The 19,844-nt window shown below is 39.6% G+C and overlaps 1 protein-coding gene across 1 annotated transcript in view; it reads right to left on the reverse strand.

Moving 5' to 3' along the window:
• Positions 1 to 364: 364 nt before the first annotated feature.
• The window catches only part of LOC107554847 (galactose-1-phosphate uridylyltransferase-like), a 119,334-nt gene continuing 99,854 nt past the window's right edge, over positions 365 to 19,844 (reverse strand). The window contains exons 8-9 of the mRNA XM_016237486.1: positions 7,740 to 7,894; positions 365 to 739 (exon numbers count right to left, since the gene is read on the reverse strand). Coding sequence (XP_016092972.1) covers positions 683 to 739; positions 7,740 to 7,894 — 212 coding nt within the window. The 3' untranslated portion in view covers positions 365 to 682. The remainder of the gene's footprint in view (positions 740 to 7,739; positions 7,895 to 19,844) is intronic.

Consider the following 19,844-nt stretch of genomic DNA (forward strand, 5'->3'; position numbering starts at 1 on the left):
ATGGTTGCTAGGGTGTTCTGGGTTGTTTCGAGAGTGTTTCTGGGATGTTCTGAGTAGTTGCTAATAGGTTGACACATGGTTTCTGGTGTTTTGAGTAGTTACATGGTAGTTGTTAGAGAGTTTGGGTGTGACTATGCAATTTCTAGGGTATGTTTGGTTGTTTATGAATTATGGTTGCTAGAGCATCGCCAGAGTGTCTTCAATTCAACAATTTTTTTTCACTTGTTGAAATCTTTTCCAGCAGTTTCCAAGGACATTAAAAAAAAAAAAAAAATTTATGGAAGCTTGTTTTCAATGTTTTCTTTGCCAAATTAATTTAGCCAAAAAGGAAGAACTTTATTAAACTTTTTTTTTTAAAGCACACAAGATTACAACTTATCATTTCAAACTTTTCTGAAAAATCATTTTGGCTCTCAACTAAGCAATTACCAGCTCACATGATTTGGCCTTTAGGGCCCTGAACAAAAACTTGGGAGCCAATTTTAACTTCTAACGAATGAAAAGACCAAAAAGTGTTTCAAAAGGAAGTTAGTTCAAATTTTAAACTATTTGCACTAAAACAGATGAGTCATCTTACAGCTCCATCTGTTTCTCACAGTTTTATGTTCTCATTATCTGACAGTTGGACACAGAAGGTGGCCAACAGGTCACACTCTTTTAGTTCTCCATCCCTCCATCACCTTCAGTTTTTTTTCATCTTATAATGTTCCTCTCCGAGCTTCCTTAACTGCTCTGCAGCCTGCGAAAATGAGTAACGGGGAGAAAAAGACAGAAAAGAAACAGAGAAGATTCTGAATGAGTGAACAATTAACACATACTGTACATTACAGCATGTCTCTTCTGCTAACCAAGGCTGCATTTAGTTTATCAAAAATAAAGCCAAAATAGCAATATTGTGAAATATCATTCCAATGTACAATCTCTCTATTCTTGGATGAATAGAAATGTCAAAAGAACTAAATTTATTTGAAATATAATTGTCTTTGTTACAATATAAATGTCTTTAATGTCACTTTTGATCACTTTAATACATTCCTACTGAATAAAAGTAATATTTTTGTCAATCAGTCAATCAATCAATCAATCTTACTTAATGATTCCAATCCTAAACAGTAATGCAGTTTCAAATATAAAATGAAAAGGAAGTAATTAAAAATATTATTTGTTAAAGTACTGAATTCATTGAATGATCCTAAAATGCATTAAATATAAACTTTTTTATTTTGTAAATAACATTTACTAAAATCTATAATATCTAGATTCCATTGTGACAAAATGGCCCAAAAACAATGTCAACATGTTTAATGAGCTGTAGGCAATAACGGTTGCATAAAAGGTGACAGCTTTTTGTAGATCTTCAGATACAGTATGTGCCTACACAGAAACTTCGAAGACTTTGTATAATAAACCTGAGCTGAGAAATATCTCCTGGAGTAAAAAGTGTGACAACTAGCGCCAGTCTTCCTTACACAGTTCTCCAGAAGCGCTTGGACCAAATAAACATCCACACAATTTGCTGGGATAGAGACATACATTTGAAAAATAAAGCTGTAGCAAAAAGGCAGATTGCTGTGAAAGCACATTCTGAAAAACACACAGTGTGACCCAGACCCTCCAGCGACGGCAGACTCTGCATTCATGTCTAGCGCTCACAGCAGAGGAGCCACCAGTCGCCCACTCTCTCCTGAGATAAGTCCCTGCAGGGGTGTGATTAAACGTCCTAGCGGCTGTGTCACTTCCTGATCCAATCTCTCAGCCACAACACTCTTTAATTCCTCCTCAACCGCCGCTGCGGCACGGGCTGATGGAGGCTGCTGCCGCCGTTGAGTGAGAGGTCAGTCTCATAAGCACTGGCAGCTGGGCTCGCCATAGGAGTGCCGCATCCATAAAGCCATAATAAATGTTACAGCACATTAAATCACCCCAGAGGTTCAGCACGATATTCCAAACGAAAACCGTTCAGTCATGACGTTTGAGTGCCGGAGATAAAAAAGCGCCCATTGCATTACCCTTAGCGTCCCTGCTAAGAGTCAGTAATGCTTGGCAATAACCGGTATATGAATATGTGCTTGTGCATGCTAGGAACCAGTTGGAATTATGGCCATATAGTGAGTGGTGGCATACATGAGTGTGTTTTGACAGCAGTGGTGAAATCTGTCCTAATGAGACTATATGGCTGAAACAAAAAATAGAATACTGCCATCATTAAATTACCGCTCCAAGCTCATATGACGTGTTTTCTTTCATTAAACACAAAAGTAGATGACTGACCCTGCATACAGAGGAAGAGAAAATAAATCGCCATAATGGTAGAACATATGAGAAAAATGTTGTCATTGTTAACTAAAACTATTAAGGATAATTATTTAAAATAAAGCTGAAATAAATTTAAATATAAATATTAGAAGAAAAATAAATTAATTAAAATTAGAACTGTTGCTTAGGCAATGTACTGAAAAAAAAACGTTTAAATTGATGTACTGAAATAGATATAAATAAACGCTAAATAGAGATATTAAAAAGTATTAAAACTTCAACTGAAATTAAAAAGAAAACTGAAATATAAAAATACATGCTAATTCAAAATATTAACAAATACAATGACAGTATATAAATGATACTAAAATAACACTGTATAAAACTCATGCACATTTTTCAGAAGTCACATAATGGTTTTGTGTAAAGAACAGATTAATTTTAATGTTAAATAACGTTTTAGTGTAACACAGAGGAAAGAAAATCATACGGGTTTAGAGCAAAAAGTTAAGAAACACAAAATATTCATATTTGGGTGATTATTCCTTTCAAATGTTTTGATTGATTGATTGATTGCGCTGTCATTTACAAACTGTCAAAAAGTCTGAGGATGGTCGATTGACCAGTTGACCAAAATTTTCATGAAAATACAAATATTTGCACCTACAAATAATTGTAAAATATAACACTATATTTTCTATCAAGTCTGCAGGTAACAGAATATGTTTCGGTCACACTTTAGTTTAGGGTGCAATTCTCACTATTAGCTAACTATTAACTACCACTTTTGCCTCAGTAAGCTCCTAATTTGCTGCTTATTTATAGTTAGTAAGATAGTTGTTAAGTTTAGGTATGGGGTAGGAATAAGAGTGTAAAATATCTCAAATATGGTCATGCAGAATAATTCAGTAATATGTGCCTAATAATATTAAACCGACATATATGCTAGTAATATGCATGCTAATAAGCAACTAGGTTTTAGTGAGAATTGGTGCTACCAACATTTCAAAGCATATTATTTAATCAGTGGCTCAAGCTAAAATTTCTCTATGTCTGTCAGTAATAGACCACTTCCAAATCAATGTCTGACACTTCAGAAGGAAGCTACAATTTCACTGTCAAAGACACTACTGTTTCTCCGAGCAGCCGGCCAACACGAGGAACCAGTTATATATAGTTTGGATGATGGCCAAATTAAAACAGTAAGGAAAAGTACTTCCACAACACATTTCATCATCTCATTGACTTGAATCTCTTTTTCCCAAAAATACTAATGCAGAACTTGGTGTAGCAATATCGATATAGTTTTATGAGGTAAAATATATCACAAATATCATTTGCCCCGACTACTGAATCACAGCTAGGACTAATAATTGAGACAAACTGTACCTTCACTGGCTTGTAAAATGGGGTCTGGTCACTTTAGTGTGCTCAAATGCTAACTTGGCTTTGAACTCGCTACCAACTCAGCAGACAGAGGTCAGGTCGACAGATAACCAAGCCCAATTTATCGCAGTCCAAACCATTCTCACTCGTTTAGCTCTGAGAAAAACAGATGTCCTGGTTTAGGGCTGATAACGCTCACCGCCTGCTGATAAATTTTACATTCAGGTGGACAAGCTGGGGGGAAATGGGTTTACGAGGAGTGTGAAAAGGGCTTGGATCGCTGTCGGGAGGGGGGCGCTGATTTGACCCGAGTCGATGCGACGGACAGAGTCACAGCGTGACAGATCAGCGTTGACGGCCAGTGTCCTGACAACCTCCGGATGGAAGGCCGTAATTTGATCAAGCTATCAATCAATACATCCAGATGGGCATCAATCAAGAGCGTAACGCGCTGCACACTTCGGCGGCTGAGACGAGAAAAAGGAGACAGGAAAATAGGGTACTTGGTTTCTGCTCGGCTCCCCTTCCCTCGCTTGACAGCATCAAACCGAGCAGGGTCACCCTGGCCTGGGTGTGCCTGACAGAAACACTTAGACGGAGGAAGTAAGTCCCACATGACTGGACACATTAATGAAGCAGGTGAAGTGGGTGAGGAAGTGCTGGAAATATGAGTCATTGTGGATTAAACTAACTTCCAATGATACTGAGGACAGTAGCTCAGTACCACTGCAAGAGTCACAAACTGTTAAGCGTGACATTATAACAGTGCTTTAGGACTCCTTTGTTGAACGCTGGCAGAAAACAACAAAAGTCACCTCACTAACCAATTATTTTAAAATCTGACAGCAGCGGTTGTCAGGAAAGCCGCTTCTGAAGGCATTTCTAACCAGTGGTTTTGAAGAAACGGGGCACAGTAATGTTAGGTCATGAAATCCCAGAATAAAAAAGGAGGTTATCTACAACATGGGTGTTGAACTAGGAATAATTGGGGAGCTAAGCTTAGTGGAAACTCTGAATGTAGTGGAAAGATAGATAAAAACACTCCTGAGTCAGGAGAAGAATACAGTTTAGAGGTCTGCATGGGTGTTAAACTCAAGCCCAAATCCAGCCTGTAAACTAAAACCTGTGATCTGAACGATACTGTCAAATTTGATGACTTTTTAGAGAGCCAACAGCCTGCTAAGAGTTGTTAAAATACGTATTATTGTCACACCTCATGGACCTTCTTTTGTTGTGTTTTCTTCCCCCATGTGCGCTGTTTGACCTAGTTTCTGTCTCCGTTTGAATATGTCATTTGGTTCAGGTGTGTCTGGTTAATTATCCTCATTTGTGACCCTGGAGCACAAAGCCAGTCATAAGTAGCACGGGTATATTTGTAGCAATAGCCAAAAATACATTGTATGGGTCAAAATTATAGATTTTTCTTTTATGCCAAAAATCATTAGGATATTATGTAAAGATCATGTTCCATGAAAATATTTTGTAAATTTCCTACCGTAAATAGATCAAAAGTAAATTTTTGATTAGTAATATGCATTGCTAAGGACTTCATTTGGACAACTTTAAAGGCGATTTTCTCAGTATTTAGATTTTTTGCACCCTCAGATTCCAGATTTTCAAATAGTTGTATCTCAGCCAAATATTGTCCTATCCTAACAAAGCTTATTTATTCAGCTTTCAAATGATGTATAAATCTCAATTTATAAAAACGGACCCTTATGACTGGTTTTGTGGTCCAGGGTCATATTTGCTCCACTATATTAGTTGTGTTCTGTTCTCTGTTTGTGGTCCGGTCTACTATGTCCCTACGTGTGTCTCCTGCCTGTTCTGTCCTGGATTTAGCCTTGTGTGGATTTATTAAAGACTATTTGCATTCATCTTCATCTTCTTCGTGCGTTTATCTCACCGTAGCGTGACAGAAGACCAGACCTAAAAGTCCCATGAGTTTTGTTTTTCGTTTTTGAAAGTTTTTATTTTTGTTTTGTTGAGGGAGCACGCCGCGAGATTCACTGCTCTGGCTCGGAGGAGCCAGGATATCGAAGATTTTGCAAGGGACTTCAGCTGTTCCGCCGTCACTACCGCCTTTGACGACAAGACACTGAAGTTCCTGTTCAGGTTCGGGGCTAACTGCCACCACCCCGACGACCTCCCAGACACCACAGGACAGAACTGGAGGGAGGCGATAGTTCGGTGTCTGGAGAGCGTCCAGTCCTGATCTAGAACGCCGCTCGACCCAGAGCCCTGTCCACTATCACCCCGCTGTGTGGAGCAATAGCCTGAGCCCACCACTGACGGAGAGCCAGAGCCCGTCGCGACAGCGCTGAGGATCACCCCGGAGCTAGAGCCCAACACGTCAGACCAGGTGCGAGAGCTGGCTACAGTGCTTGCCACGGGGGAGAGCGTCACGGACAGCGAGAGTGCGGCGGGAAGCTCCGCCCACTGCACCATGGCTGAGGGTGAGCCGAGCTCAGTGGAATATGATATGTATATATATATACTGTATGCAGACATGCCCGCTTTTCTCTCGCCTTCGTCTGAACTCTCTGTCTGCCCTGAAATGTCTGCCCATTTCAAACTGTCTATCTGTCCTGAAATGACCACGGAGTTCGTTCCCCTGTCACTGGCGCGCTTGGTGTTGGGAGTGGCCTTGTGGTGTGTGTGGGCAGCACACATCGTCTCTAATCCCCCTGAGCATCCTGAACTCCTGTCCAGCCTCCCTCTCCCACCACTTCTATACCAGTCCTCACCATTGCCTCCGCTGTCTCCTGGCAGCCCCTCTGCTCACCCTCATCCCTTGTCTCCGCCTCCAGCCTCTGAGTCCTGGACTCCGCCTCGGCCCGTCGACCTAGCAGCTCCACCATGGCTCCTAGCTCCCTCCTCTCCATCGAGGCCCATCAGTCCACTAGCTCCGCCGGGCTCCCTCGTCCCTCTGGTTCTGCCTTGGTCTGTCATCGACCATCCGCCGCCTCGGGACTCCACTCCTCCGGCTACACCTCATCCCTCCAGCTCTGTCAGGCTCCTCCTTCCCTGCAGCTCCACCTTCTGGATCCCCGCTTCCGCCTCGGTCGCCGGAGCCATCTGCTTCACCTTGGCCCTCCGGATTCTCTGTCGCCCTGGCTCTTCTGGATCCTCCCTCTGTTATCACCTGGTTGTCCTCATCCCGGTCACCCGGCCACCTCCTGAACCTCCTCCTACCTGCCTTCCTGCCGGCCCTTTGCCATCACCTGTCACCATCCCACATCCACTCCTTTATCCTCCTCCTAAGTCCCCCTCCGTCCCTCACTTTATCTCTGTGGCGCGAGGTCGCGCCTTTGGGGAGGGGGGCGAACTGTCACACATCATGGACCTGTTTTGTTGTGTTTTCTTCCCCATGTGCTCTGTTTGACCTAGTTTCTGTCTCCGTTTGATTATGTCATTTGGTTCAGGTGTGTCTCGTTAATTATCCTCATTTGCTCCACTATATTAGTTGTGTTCTGTTCTCTGTTTGTGGTCCGGTCTACTACATCCCTACGTGTGTCTCCTGCCTGTTCTGTCCTGGATTTACCCTTATGGGGATTTATTAAATACTTTTATGTATATATGGTTATATATATGTATATATATATATATATATATATATAATCTTCTAATAATTTAATTTATATTAATTCAATTATTATTGTTGTTGTTCTAATTCATTTATTTGCTCTATTTATTAGATTATTTGGTCACACTTTATTTCAAGGTCCAATTCTCAATATAACAATTAATTATCTTTGACTTTTGCCTCAATAAACTCCTAATTTGCTGCTTATTAATAGTTAGTAAGATAACTGTTAAGTTTAGGTATTGAGTAGGATTATGGATGTAGACTATGATCATGCAGAATATGTGCTTTATAAGTAGTAAACAGCCAATATGTTAGTAATAGCCATGCTAATAAGCAACTAGTTAATAGTGTGAACTGGTCCCTATACTAATGTGTTACCGATTATTTTTGTGTTTGGGGCTGTGATAGAATCAGTTTTATCAAAACTAGCTAAAACCAATACCAAAGACTAAAATATGTTTTTGTAAAATCACTGTCGTTTTTTGTACATGTTTAAAAGAAAGCATACCTGTTCAGGTGTAAGATCCCTCTGTTCATTAGCTAGCATCTCATATCCAACCATGAACTTGCGGATGGTAGCGGATCGCAGTAGAGGAGGATAGTAGTGAGCATGAAGCTGCCAATGGCTCATGTCTTCCTGTAGATGACTACCTGTCGGGGCCCCTGGAGAGCAAACCACAACTGTGAGCACACATACTGTACTATAGTCGGACGATATTAACAGAATAACCATTTCTAGATTCAATTTAATTTAATACTTTAAATAACATATTCCCAACCCATTTTCATCCATAATGTGACATATTTCCAAATGGAACTGGATATTTTTGTATTTTATCCATGATGAATGGATTGGATGGTGAAAAGAAAATTGTTACACACCTGAATGAAACCAGGAATGAAAGCAATAGATTGTTAGGAGGATGAAAATGTAGTTCAAGGAAACAAGTCATTTATGAACTTATACCTGCAGGGCAATAAGCTAACTCACACAATATATAGAGATAAAAGTTCAAGTCACCCTCAAAAGCATCAATCCTATAACTATATAATTATATACTATTATTGCTGTAACCCTGTCATTAATGTTACTATTCACACAAAAGTTCACACACAAATGAAAAATCATACTCATGTTCTCACCCTCATGTTATTTCAAACAAAACTAACTAAATAAATAAATACAGGGAAAAAAATAGGAAATGATGGAAGGAAAGGAAAGGACATAATGTGTGGCCAAGTATGGTCTCCCATACTTGGAATTTGTGCTCTGCATTTAACCCATCCAAGTGCACACACACAGCAGTGAGTAGTGAACAAACACACACACACCGAAAACACACACACCCGGAGCAGTGGGCAGCCAGTGCTGCGGTGCCCGGGGAGCAGTGCCTTGCTCAAGGGTCTCACCTCAGTCGTGGTATTGAAGGTGGAGAGCGTTGGTCATTCACTCCCCCCACCTACAATCCCTGCCAGACCTGAGACTCGAACCCGCGACCTTCATGTTACGACTCTCCGACTCTCTATCAATTAGGCCACGACTGCCCCAGTCGTGATACATAATAGATACATAAATCTATTATGATACATAATCATACATAATAGATACAAAATAGATACATAAATGTACAAAAAAATGTCTACATATGTTTTTGTCCATAATATGAAAGTAATTGGGGCTAAAAATAACTTTCATTGTATGCAGAAAAACTGTTGAGATTTTTGATAAACTATCCAAAATTGCCTAAATTACTGCTTAAACCAGTAAAATATTCTACAATAACAGCCTAAAACAATGGCTAAATAGCTGCCATTTCAGAGTTGGACCGAGCTTACAAAGACAAACATTTGTTTTCTAAATAAACGCTTTGTGGCGAATCGTGCAAAATAAGACCAACAACACTTATTAAGAAAGTAACAGTGTCAAGTTTAATTTCACACTGACCACAAGAATGATGTCAAGACCTCTGATCTTTGCAAAGAAATGAAAGTTCAGTCAATCCCATTAAGACGTTCAGACGCAGCACGCGATGGCTCATTAAGTTTACTACGTGTTTCATTTTCAGCAACAGATCAGATAGAGCAAAAAATGCTTGCTGTCCCGACGGACGACATTCTCAAAACCCTTCAAAAATGTCAAATGGTTGCACGATTCGGTCTGATCAAACTGACTTGGCATCCATCTGTCTTATAAGTGTCTGCGGCTACATCAAAGCTGAATACGCTGAACAGAGCAAACCGCAGCACTGGGCCTCAGCTAAAACCGTAATTAAAAACCCAGCCAGCGTACAGTAAGAAGGCTTGCGAACGTTCAGATGCCAGTGGCATGCGAGACATCTCTCGTAAGGTTTCACGGTGCATATTAAGTTATAAAATGGCTGTGAGAACCAGCGGTTTGGCCGTCTGCCCAATCCCAGATCCACCGCTCTTATCCCCATGTAATGAATGAAAAGCGTATCATGCAAGTTAAATCAGATTCATCCTGACCGCTCCAGTGAAACGGCTGTTCATTTCCTTTGCTGGCATTTTCTCCACTGCCTCATGCTGGCTGGATGTTACTGGGTTTGGATCGGGTCTCTCTTCCCAGCACTCACATGCTCACACGTCTTTTTCTGGCCCATCTTGGGTTTCTCCTCCATTTTGTTGACTTTGCTGGCTTACATTTGGCTCTGGGCTCTCAGGGGTTAGTTACTTCAATGCAGTGCGAAAGTATGTAGAGAGCGCTGGCTTCAGGCCATTTTTGTCCCACGCCAGTGAAAATAATGTAAGGCTCAGATTCTCCAATACTGTACTTATTGTAAACAGCCTGAACGTGTAGAAACACTTGGCACAATGGCCAACAATATCAAGTTTGGTGATCTGAGCTCAATAAGACATTCCACTTCTATTTAACAATTACAGTGATGTCATCTTTCCTCATAACATTGTGAAAGTTGCATGGAATCTGGGTCATTCGTATGCCTTGCTTTGAACAAGACATTCCTGTAACATTATTAAGATTCATGAATATTGCTGAATATTAACAAAAAAGCCAACTAAAGGCTATGCACTCAGAAACCCAAGTCTAATCAAATATCAATAAAAATCAATTAAAAGATACTGCAAATTAGTGCATGGAGTGGCAAACTGATCACATTCATAGTAATAATAATTACTAATGAAAAGCAATAAATAAATATATATATATATATATATATATATATAAGGCCTCTCTCATCTTTTTAAGTGGAAGAACTTGCACAATTGGTGGCTGACTAAATACTTATTTGCCCCACTGTATATATATATATATATATATGCTACTGAACATTAACATTATCACTATTGTCCACAAAAAATATGCAGTTTACTTAATTGGTCCTGCTAGTGGGGGATGTTGTCACACTATATGGGGTAAGGGGGTAACACACAAAATATCAGCAAAAAATATATGTATTGTATATGTTATTGTATTGTCTTAATGACTTTTGGTCTCTACACAGTACCTAATTTATGTATCATAGTATACAGAATATATAGAATAACATACATGGCAACCTCATCTGACGCTTATGAAAAATATCCTCGTCCTCAGAACACAGTACAAACTTTTGGTTAAAAAAAAAATATATGGCACCTGCCTGAATACATCCCAGTGTAGTTGTATTGTGTTTACAGCTATTAAAAATATATATGATGATATTGACATTTTTGTTCAGAGGTGGAAAGCCTCACAAAAATGTCCTTATCTGAACTCAGAGTCTGAAACAAACATACAAAACCACTGTGCAGTTGAACTTTTGACTCAAAATATTAAAGTTACTGATTTATAGATTCTTCTAGCAGCTTCCCCATGTGAAAACTAGCCCTGATTTTTTTTTCTCTACAATTTGAAAGAAAAACACACACACAAAAACACTTCCTTCTCATAACCACCAATTAAAATCAAGTCTGAAGCACTACTAATTCGGGTTGCCTCATTAGTGGTGACAATAGTGCATCAAAACAGAGCAGACTCTGCTATCTTCTTGCTAATATTAAAAGCAAAGAAGACCAGACGTTTGCCCTTAATAAAAATAAGAGCAGTAAATACAGTGAATCTCAACCAGAATTCAAAGGCTTCAAAAGGATTTTTAGGAAATAACAACTTAAAATTTCAGGTGGTTTCTCACACTATCATATGGCTTTAGAAGTCATATACAATAAATATATACACTACCTTTTGGAGCTGGACAGCCCCGGCACTCATTTATTAAACTAAATAACTAATTTCATGCCCCACAGGGAAAAAATAAAAAAATAAAAAATCAGGTTTTGAACGACATGAGGGTGAGTAAACGATTAGTATGCTTGCAGATCTTAGATTTAGTCCATCGTCAATTGACTAGCCTATTTTTGCTTTAACTGAAATATGTTCTTTCTGTGATGAATAGGATTAGCTGAATAATAAGGCAAGCTGAATTCAAGGTATGCTTTTAGAGCTTTTATTCAATTAAAGTTTTCACATTTCCTATCCACAAAGGTATGAGCTATGTTTACTTGTTTGAAAAGGCTGAAGCTATCTAATAATTCCTAATTTGCACCGGCGTGCAGAAATGGCCATAAAACAAACAATATATGAGAGTAAAAGCAGGATTTCAGTGCCGAGAAGTTCCACTAGTTAGGGTGACTGGCTGGTAATTTTCTCTTTGCAGTCTGAATAATGTGCCATGACTGTTTATCCTGTTTCTCCACCTAAATGTATGAATCCATAAAAGAGGCCTCCAACATACTGATTCAATTATTCAATGTGAAATGCATTTCATTTCTTGCTGAAAAAGAGGAGTTGTTTATTATATCAAGTGTGAATGATGAATAAATTGCGGATAGCTGTGGTCTCCAACAGCCTTGAGTGATGAAGCTAAAACCTGTTCAACATGCTAGACGTGTCTGAACAGACTGAATGCCACCTGGTCAGACGCTCTAGCTGATCTCGCAGATCTCACAATAAATCAGTAAATAATGACAAAATGTACATTTTTAGGTGAACTATCACTTTAAGGCCTGTTCACACTAAAGGTGTGACCACGTTTACCACTGTTCGGCAAATTTGACTTTTGACTTTTCAGACTAAAACACACATTTCGCATGCCATCATTGAGACACCAGCCTGTTTTTTTTCTCCATCACATTGGGAATAAAGTAGCGCAACCAATAATATCCATGATTTTAGTCACATGACTAGAGCTATCACAAACAGTGCTGGGTAGATTACTTGCAAACTGTAGTCCGTTACTGATTCCAACTAATAATTTATTGCTATTGTGTGAATTATAAGTAATCATGTAATCAATAAAAAGTAACTGTAATCTGATTACCAGCATTTTAAACGGTAATATCATCTCATTACAAGTCCTTGATTTTTGGAATCTGATTACGTAATCCAGATTACATGTAATCCGTTACTACCCAGCACTGATGACAAACTAGTGGAGCTCACAAACTGTTTTTCAGAGAACAGCTCATCTAGGCAACACACTTGTTTTATTAAGCAGATTTTACCTATATTTACAAAAGTAAAACTTATAAACCAAAGAAAGTCAGAATCAGAGGGTGGTATCAGCGAAAGCGGCTCATTAACGGTGAAGTCGCCATGCTGCTAACTCACAACAGTGCTGCGCACTAATTAGCCCGCTAACGCTACCTCCCCGGCTCATCAGAACGCCTTTGTGCCTTCAGTGACAAAAAAAAACTAATATTTTCTTTCCCCAAACTAATGAGCTCCATTGGAAACGGAATAACAAGCTTTTCACGGGATGCCATGTGTAATAGCGTCCATGGGTAGATTACTTGCAAACTGTAGTCCGTTACTGATTCCAACTAATAATTTATTGCTATTGTGTGAATTATAAGTAATCATGTAATCAATAAAAAGTAACTGTAATCTGATTACCAGCATTTTAAACGGTAATATCATCTCATTACAAGTCCTTGATTTTTGGAATCTGATTACGTAATCCAGATTACATGTAATCCGTTACTACCCAGCACTGATGACAAACTAGTGGAGCTCACAAACTGTTTTTCAGAGAACAGCTCATCTAGGCAACACACTTGTTTTATTAAGCAGATTTTACCTATATTTACAAAAGTAAAACTTATAAACCAAAGAAAGTCAGAATCAGAGGGTGGTATCAGCGAAAGCGGCTCATTAACGGTGAAGTCGCCATGCTGCTAACTCACAACAGTGCTGCGCACTAATTAGCCCGCTAACGCTACCTCCCCGGCTCATCAGAACGCCTTTGTGCCTTCAGTGACAAAAAAAAAACTAATATTTTCTTTCCCCAAACTAATGAGCTCCATTGGAAACGGAATAACAAGCTTTTCACGGGATGCCATGTGTAATAGCGTCCGTTATTATATGTGACTTTCCCCTCTTCCGAACGAGAAATGAAAGTCGAGGTCTCCTAAAACTAAAACACTTGAAAGTGATGCTTGACTATTGCAGCTGCAGAACAGGATCTTATTTCCTGCATTGGCTTTTGGAGTGAAATATGAGCTGGACAACTTGCACACATCACTCCCTGTTATTTTCTGACTGGGTTTTCTATTACGGAGAGGAGAGAAACATATTATACTCTCAGCTCTCTTCATGAGTTATCAGTCTCATGAAGAGAGCTCTCACTCTCTGTAGGAGGTACTGAACAATCCTTGAGTCAATCTGAAGCTCCTGTCCATCATATACTAGATGTTCCTCACACACTGCTAGCATCAGGAGGTCAGGACAGCTGGACTTTCATTAAGAGCTGCCACTGCTGAAATCTCCTGTGCTCATGCGAACAATGACACATCTGAGTACAGAACATTTACCAGATTCAGCAATTAACATAACTAATGACTAGAGTGTTGTTTTCTAAGGAAAATATAAATGGTAGACAGTGATACGAGCGTTAAAGGGGTCATGAACTGCCTGTACTGTTCTCTGAGGTCCACTTATAATGTTATCAAGATTTTTACATCTAAAAACATCATAATTTAGATGTAATAAGCTATTTTCTGTTCTGTTTTAACCCCCCTCATCAGAACACTCTGTTTGAATAGGCGTGGAGGATTTTAGACTCGGAAGTAAACGCCCACTGCTTTGATTGGCTAATAGATGTGTATGTTTGACAGCCTAACGTTACATTCCTCTTAGACCACTGCTGTGATTTAGGTCAAAATCGTAAAAATAACTCGAGATATATTAAAGGTGGGGTAAGTGATTTCTGGTAGCCAATGTTGACATTTGAAATCACCAAAACAAACACGCCCCTACCCCAAAAGGGTCTCGCCCCTATTTTGATAGCTCCGCCCCATACATACGTACGCAACCCAGGCAACGATTAGTTGCAAAACCAATGTTACACCGTGTCTACACCGGATGCGAGTGGCGCTCATTATAATCAGTGATGCTGTCTACACCATATATATATATATATATATATATATATATATATATATATATATATACATATCTATGGTCTACACTGGATGCGGTGCGTTGAGTTCTCTCCAGCGCTGGAAAGCTGATTCGATATTTACACGGGTCCTACTTCTTGCCTTAAGCCTTCTTTTGTTCCGCAGACGTTTTCCTCTTTTGTTTTTTTCCGCCATCTCTATCTTTCTATGGGATGATATTAGACTCAAAATGATTAATAGATGCACGCACAATTATCCATGCACTGCATACATTTTATACATGTATCTTACTAACCACAAACAAATGCCTTTCAGTTTGAGTCTGTGGAATTCGGGATTAAATGATTGTGCAGCGATTTGAACAAATACAGACATGTTTGTGTATAAAAATGTTCTGTTCTGCATTAATATATCATAAATTGCTCATGCAAAAATGAATCCGTGCATACGTGGATCAGGTGACACGTTGGTAGTTGTGTGTGTGGGGGACGTGAAATGCTGTAAACTGCGAAAATGAAGTCTCAAAATCCAAATGAACTGAACAAGATCGACTCGAACTAGACGTCAATTAATGCACGCGTGTCACCTGATCCACGTATGCACGGATTCATTTTTGCATGAGCAATTTATGATATATTAATGCAGAACAGAACATTTTTATACACAAACATGTCTGTATTTGTTCAAATCGCTGCACAATCATTTAATCCCGAATTCCACAGACTCAAACTGAAAGGCATTTGTTTGTGGTTAGTAAGATACATGTATAAAATGTATGCAGTGCATGGATAATTGTGCGTGCATCTATTAATCATTTTGAGTCTAATATCATCCCATATCTTTCTGTCGCTCGGCTCGGACTGAACACTCTCTGCTCCACATCATGAGTAGATACGCCCCTTACTGCTGATTGGCTACACGTTTGTTTGCTAGTCGGCCCGAATCAGTTTTCTAAAGCGTTTTTGAAAAATTGCTTACCCCACCTTTAAGCGATCTGTAACAAGAGACAAAACAATAGTGACCACATCATAAAAACAGTTACTCAAGCTTGTGTGGTGCAGCATTGTCGGATCCCGCATATGCTGTTCTGTGTCAGCTGCACCACGCGGACACGTTTTCTACATTGTTTACGCTTTGATTTGAATAAAAACAACGTATCTGCGTGGAGCAGCTGACACAGAACAGCATTAGCTGTTTACGTTTAGTGGATACTCTCCAAAATGGTTCCAGGATGACGCAGAGGAGATGAATTGCTGAATAAAGTAGTTATTTCTGTTTCCTTTGCATATAAAAAATATTCTCGTAGCTTCGTAAAATTACGGTTGAACCCCTGATGTCACATGGATTATTTTACCGATATATTCTCCTTGCTAGTTTCTGGACCTTGATCGTTAGTGGTTCAACGGATCACAAATCTCACGGTTCGGATCACATTGTGATTTTTGACCCACGGATCGGATAATTTTTCGGATCAGCAAGAAAAGAAAAATATTTCAATTTAACTTGCGTTTACCTGAATGATTGTCGAGATGGGTATTTTGTCATGACTTTATGTGTCTGTTCAGAGGACTCAGAAGAGGATTCCGCTCAGTGTTCGCGCGCCGTCTGAAACGCGTGCACGCTTCATGTGTGTGCGGCTGTGCACGTAGAGAACAGTGAATCGAGTACCGAATCGAGTTCATTTTCGCCTTCTCTCTCTGGAATTGTTTAAAATTCGCTTGCTTGTGTAAATACGAACAAATTATAAACTTATACTCTATTATGGTTAAATTTTGCAATTAATCCACGGATCACATGCATGCCTAACCGTGGGGCTTGGTCCGTACGGATCACGGATCAACTACGATCCGTTTAACCACTATTGATCGTGGTAATTACATTGCTGTCTATGGAGGGTCAGAGAGATCTCGGAATGCATAAAAAATCATTTGTGTTCTGAAGATGAATGGAGGTCTTACGGGTTTGGAACGACATGAGGGCGAGTATTTAATGACAGATTTTTCATATTTGGGTGAACTATCCCTTTAAAACATTTTAAGTGTTTTTTTAACCCATTGCTATGTGGTTGCTAAGGTTTCTAAGTGGCTTTTATCCTGTTGCAATGTGGTTGCCAGGTTACTGCTATGCTGTTGCTAAGATATTCCAAGTGATTTTTAACCTGTTGCTTTGCTAGGGTTTTCTGAGTGTTTTTAGCATGTTGATGTGTGGTTGTTCAGGTACTGCTATGTGTCTGCTATGGTGTTTTGAGTGTTTTTTTGGGGGTGTTGCTATGAAGTTGCTAGGAAGTTATTATGCAGTTGCTAGGGTTTTCTGAGTGTGATTTATTTTATCATGTTAGTGGTTGCTATGCAGTTACTAAGTGTTCAGTGTAGCCCATTGCTGTGTAAGTGGTTGTGAGGATGTTTTAAGTGGTTGGTTGACTGTTACTAAGGTGTTCCTACCCTGCGGGAAAAAAAAATATATATATATGATCTTCTGCTCCCTCTTTCAATGCAAGTCATGGGATTGTTTTGGCTGTTTTATAGTCTACCCTGTAACCTTAGAGATGAAATTTTGTTATTGACCAAATACTTATTTTCCACCATAATTTGCAAATAAATTCTTTAAAAATCCTACAATGTGATTTTTCTGGATTTTTTTTCCTCATTTTGTCTCTCATAGTTGAGGTATACCTATGATGAAAATCAGGCCTCTCTTATCTTTTTAAGTGGGAGAACTTGCACAATTGTTGGCTGACTAAATACTTTTTTTCCCCACTGTATAATGAATACAAATAAACGCGCTGTCTGTCTGTGCATCAAATCTGCTGTAACCTGATTTTTATCCAGACGTACTGAGAAAACAACTTTTCTAGCCTTAACTGTTCTGACTGTGGCTTGTAAACAGACCTAATGAAAATAGTTTGTTCCCAACTTAATCTGAGGCTTCATACCCATGATGCAAAGCTTAGGAGAAATGCCAGTCCTCATCTCTAGGGCTTTTGTTGTGCAATTCTTTTTTTTTTTTTTACTCTGCATGGCATAGTTTTATCAAAACATTGAATTTTTAATGCAATCAGGCCACAATATTTTCAGGAAAAAGCTATTTGGAATATAGCAGGGTCAAAAGCATTTGAAGGAAGCATTACAATGAGGATTCATTTATGAATTATGCCTGGACTAACACTGTAGCTCCAAAATACACTGTGAAGACAGGATAATATAGTTCTTTCAAAATGCTAGAGATTAAATAAATAGATATTTTGAGTATATACTTAAATGTTGCTTTCAGTATACATTCTTTGCTATCTACACCAGTTACCTTGCCCTTCCTGTTTACATGACACATGATTATTAGTATTTGACAAAAATACTTGAAAAAAAAAAATTTAACCCTATATTATTAATCTTTTAATAACATATGATATGCTATATTATTACATTATGCAATTAATCTTTTAATACTATATTATTCCCAAACACATACATAAATGCCTAAATAGTAACACAATATTACACATTACTTTGAAAGTAACCCCAAAATGGACTCTGTTTTTTCCCCATCAGCATACAGTTATGTAACTTGTCTAAACTGTTTCTGTTAGTTTCTGAAGACTCTAAAAATTGTGAAAATGAAACATTACAAGTATGTTTCAAGCCCATTGCTAATGAAGCCTTCAATGTCAAGCAGAATTCCTTCAGCCATTCGTTTCCCATGTTCTGTCAGCTCCTGTGAAGGGAAGCACTGAGAGCCAAACTTCTGCTCAGCCGTATCCGCCTCTCACACTCACTACTGTAATCTGCTCTCAGCTCCAATTCAGACTCAACATCGTCACTGAAAGGCACCTTGGAGAGACGCCATGTTTAGTTGGGTGTATGGCACATTAATGAACGAATGTGAGCCTTTTAATATACAGATATATATAAGATACAATCAACACAGATTATTCATGGGGGGGGCACTGCCCCCACAGACGAGAGCCAATAATGATTTTGTCTGAGCTATAAGATTCACCCTCGGCTTCTGACAGCTGAAGTGGATCTAGTAAAATGTGCGATCGCATCGCCGATTACTCTTGAGAAACTTAAAGATGAAGTAGGCTACAGAAGGACAAATATCCAAACCTTTTCAGACTACTGCAGTTTGCACTCAAGCTGCCCATTGGTTCGGCTACATCAGAAAGTTTCTCAGTTATGAGGAGAATCTGGCTCCGATCTTCAGTGGCACAGGACAGATTCTCAGATCTTTCTTTACTGCACATAGAGAACGATTTGACTGAAAAACTATCAGAAGAGAAGAGATAGTAAAAGAAAGACAGTGGTCCCAATATCCCAGAGGTCCCCAACAACCGGGTCGCGACCCACTACCGGGCCGTGGAAGAATTGCTACCGGGTTGCAAGAACGTTCTGGGAAAAATGTGTATAGATATGACACTGTTATTTATTTATGTTAATGATTGTTCGAATTATTCGGTTTTTTCTTTGTATGCGATTGATATGGAGTAGCAATTTGACAATTTCATGTTAAATAAGTAAATGAAAGATTGCTCTGATCTGTCACATATTAGGAGTTAAACGGATCACAGTTGATCCGTAACACGTACGGATGAGACCCTACCGTTCGGCACGCACGTGGTTCGCAGATTAATTTGCCAATTTACACGTACAAGCAATTTTAAACCACTAGAAGAAGAAACGAAAGAGACCACAATTTGTTACTTAGGCGCTGTTCTCGCACACAATCAAAGCGCGCACAAGAGACGTTGTGACGAGTGGGGGCGGGGCCGAGAGCCGTGGGAACGGAGCAAGGCCGGTGGAGTAATTGATCATGAGCGACATTTTGTGATTGTTTATTTATTATTAAAGTTTTCTTAAATGTTCGCCGGTCCCCGCCTCCTTCTTCCCATGACTACAAACGTGCAGTCTCGGGAGTACCCCCCGGCCTGCGAGGGGCGATGGGGGTATGTGACGAGTGGGGGCGGGGCCGAGAGCTGTGGGAACGAAGTGAGGCCAGTGGAGTAATTGATAATGAGCGACACCTGGGCGACTCACCGGTTTCGAGTCCCACGGAGGAGCTCCGGAAGGATAAAAGGAGGAGTTACAACAGTGAAAGACGAGAGAGGACCAGGCCTGGACTTTATTTTGTGTTTTGGTTCTGTTTGTGCACGACAGTCGTCCACGAGGGGCTGTCGCGCTATTTTGTGTTTGTTTATTTTATT

This window comes from Sinocyclocheilus grahami, unplaced genomic scaffold, assembly GCF_001515645.1.
Source record: "Sinocyclocheilus grahami isolate Dianchi unplaced genomic scaffold, SAMN03320097.WGS_v1.1 scaffold516.1, whole genome shotgun sequence".
Lineage (NCBI taxonomy): Eukaryota > Metazoa > Chordata > Actinopteri > Cypriniformes > Cyprinidae > Sinocyclocheilus > Sinocyclocheilus grahami.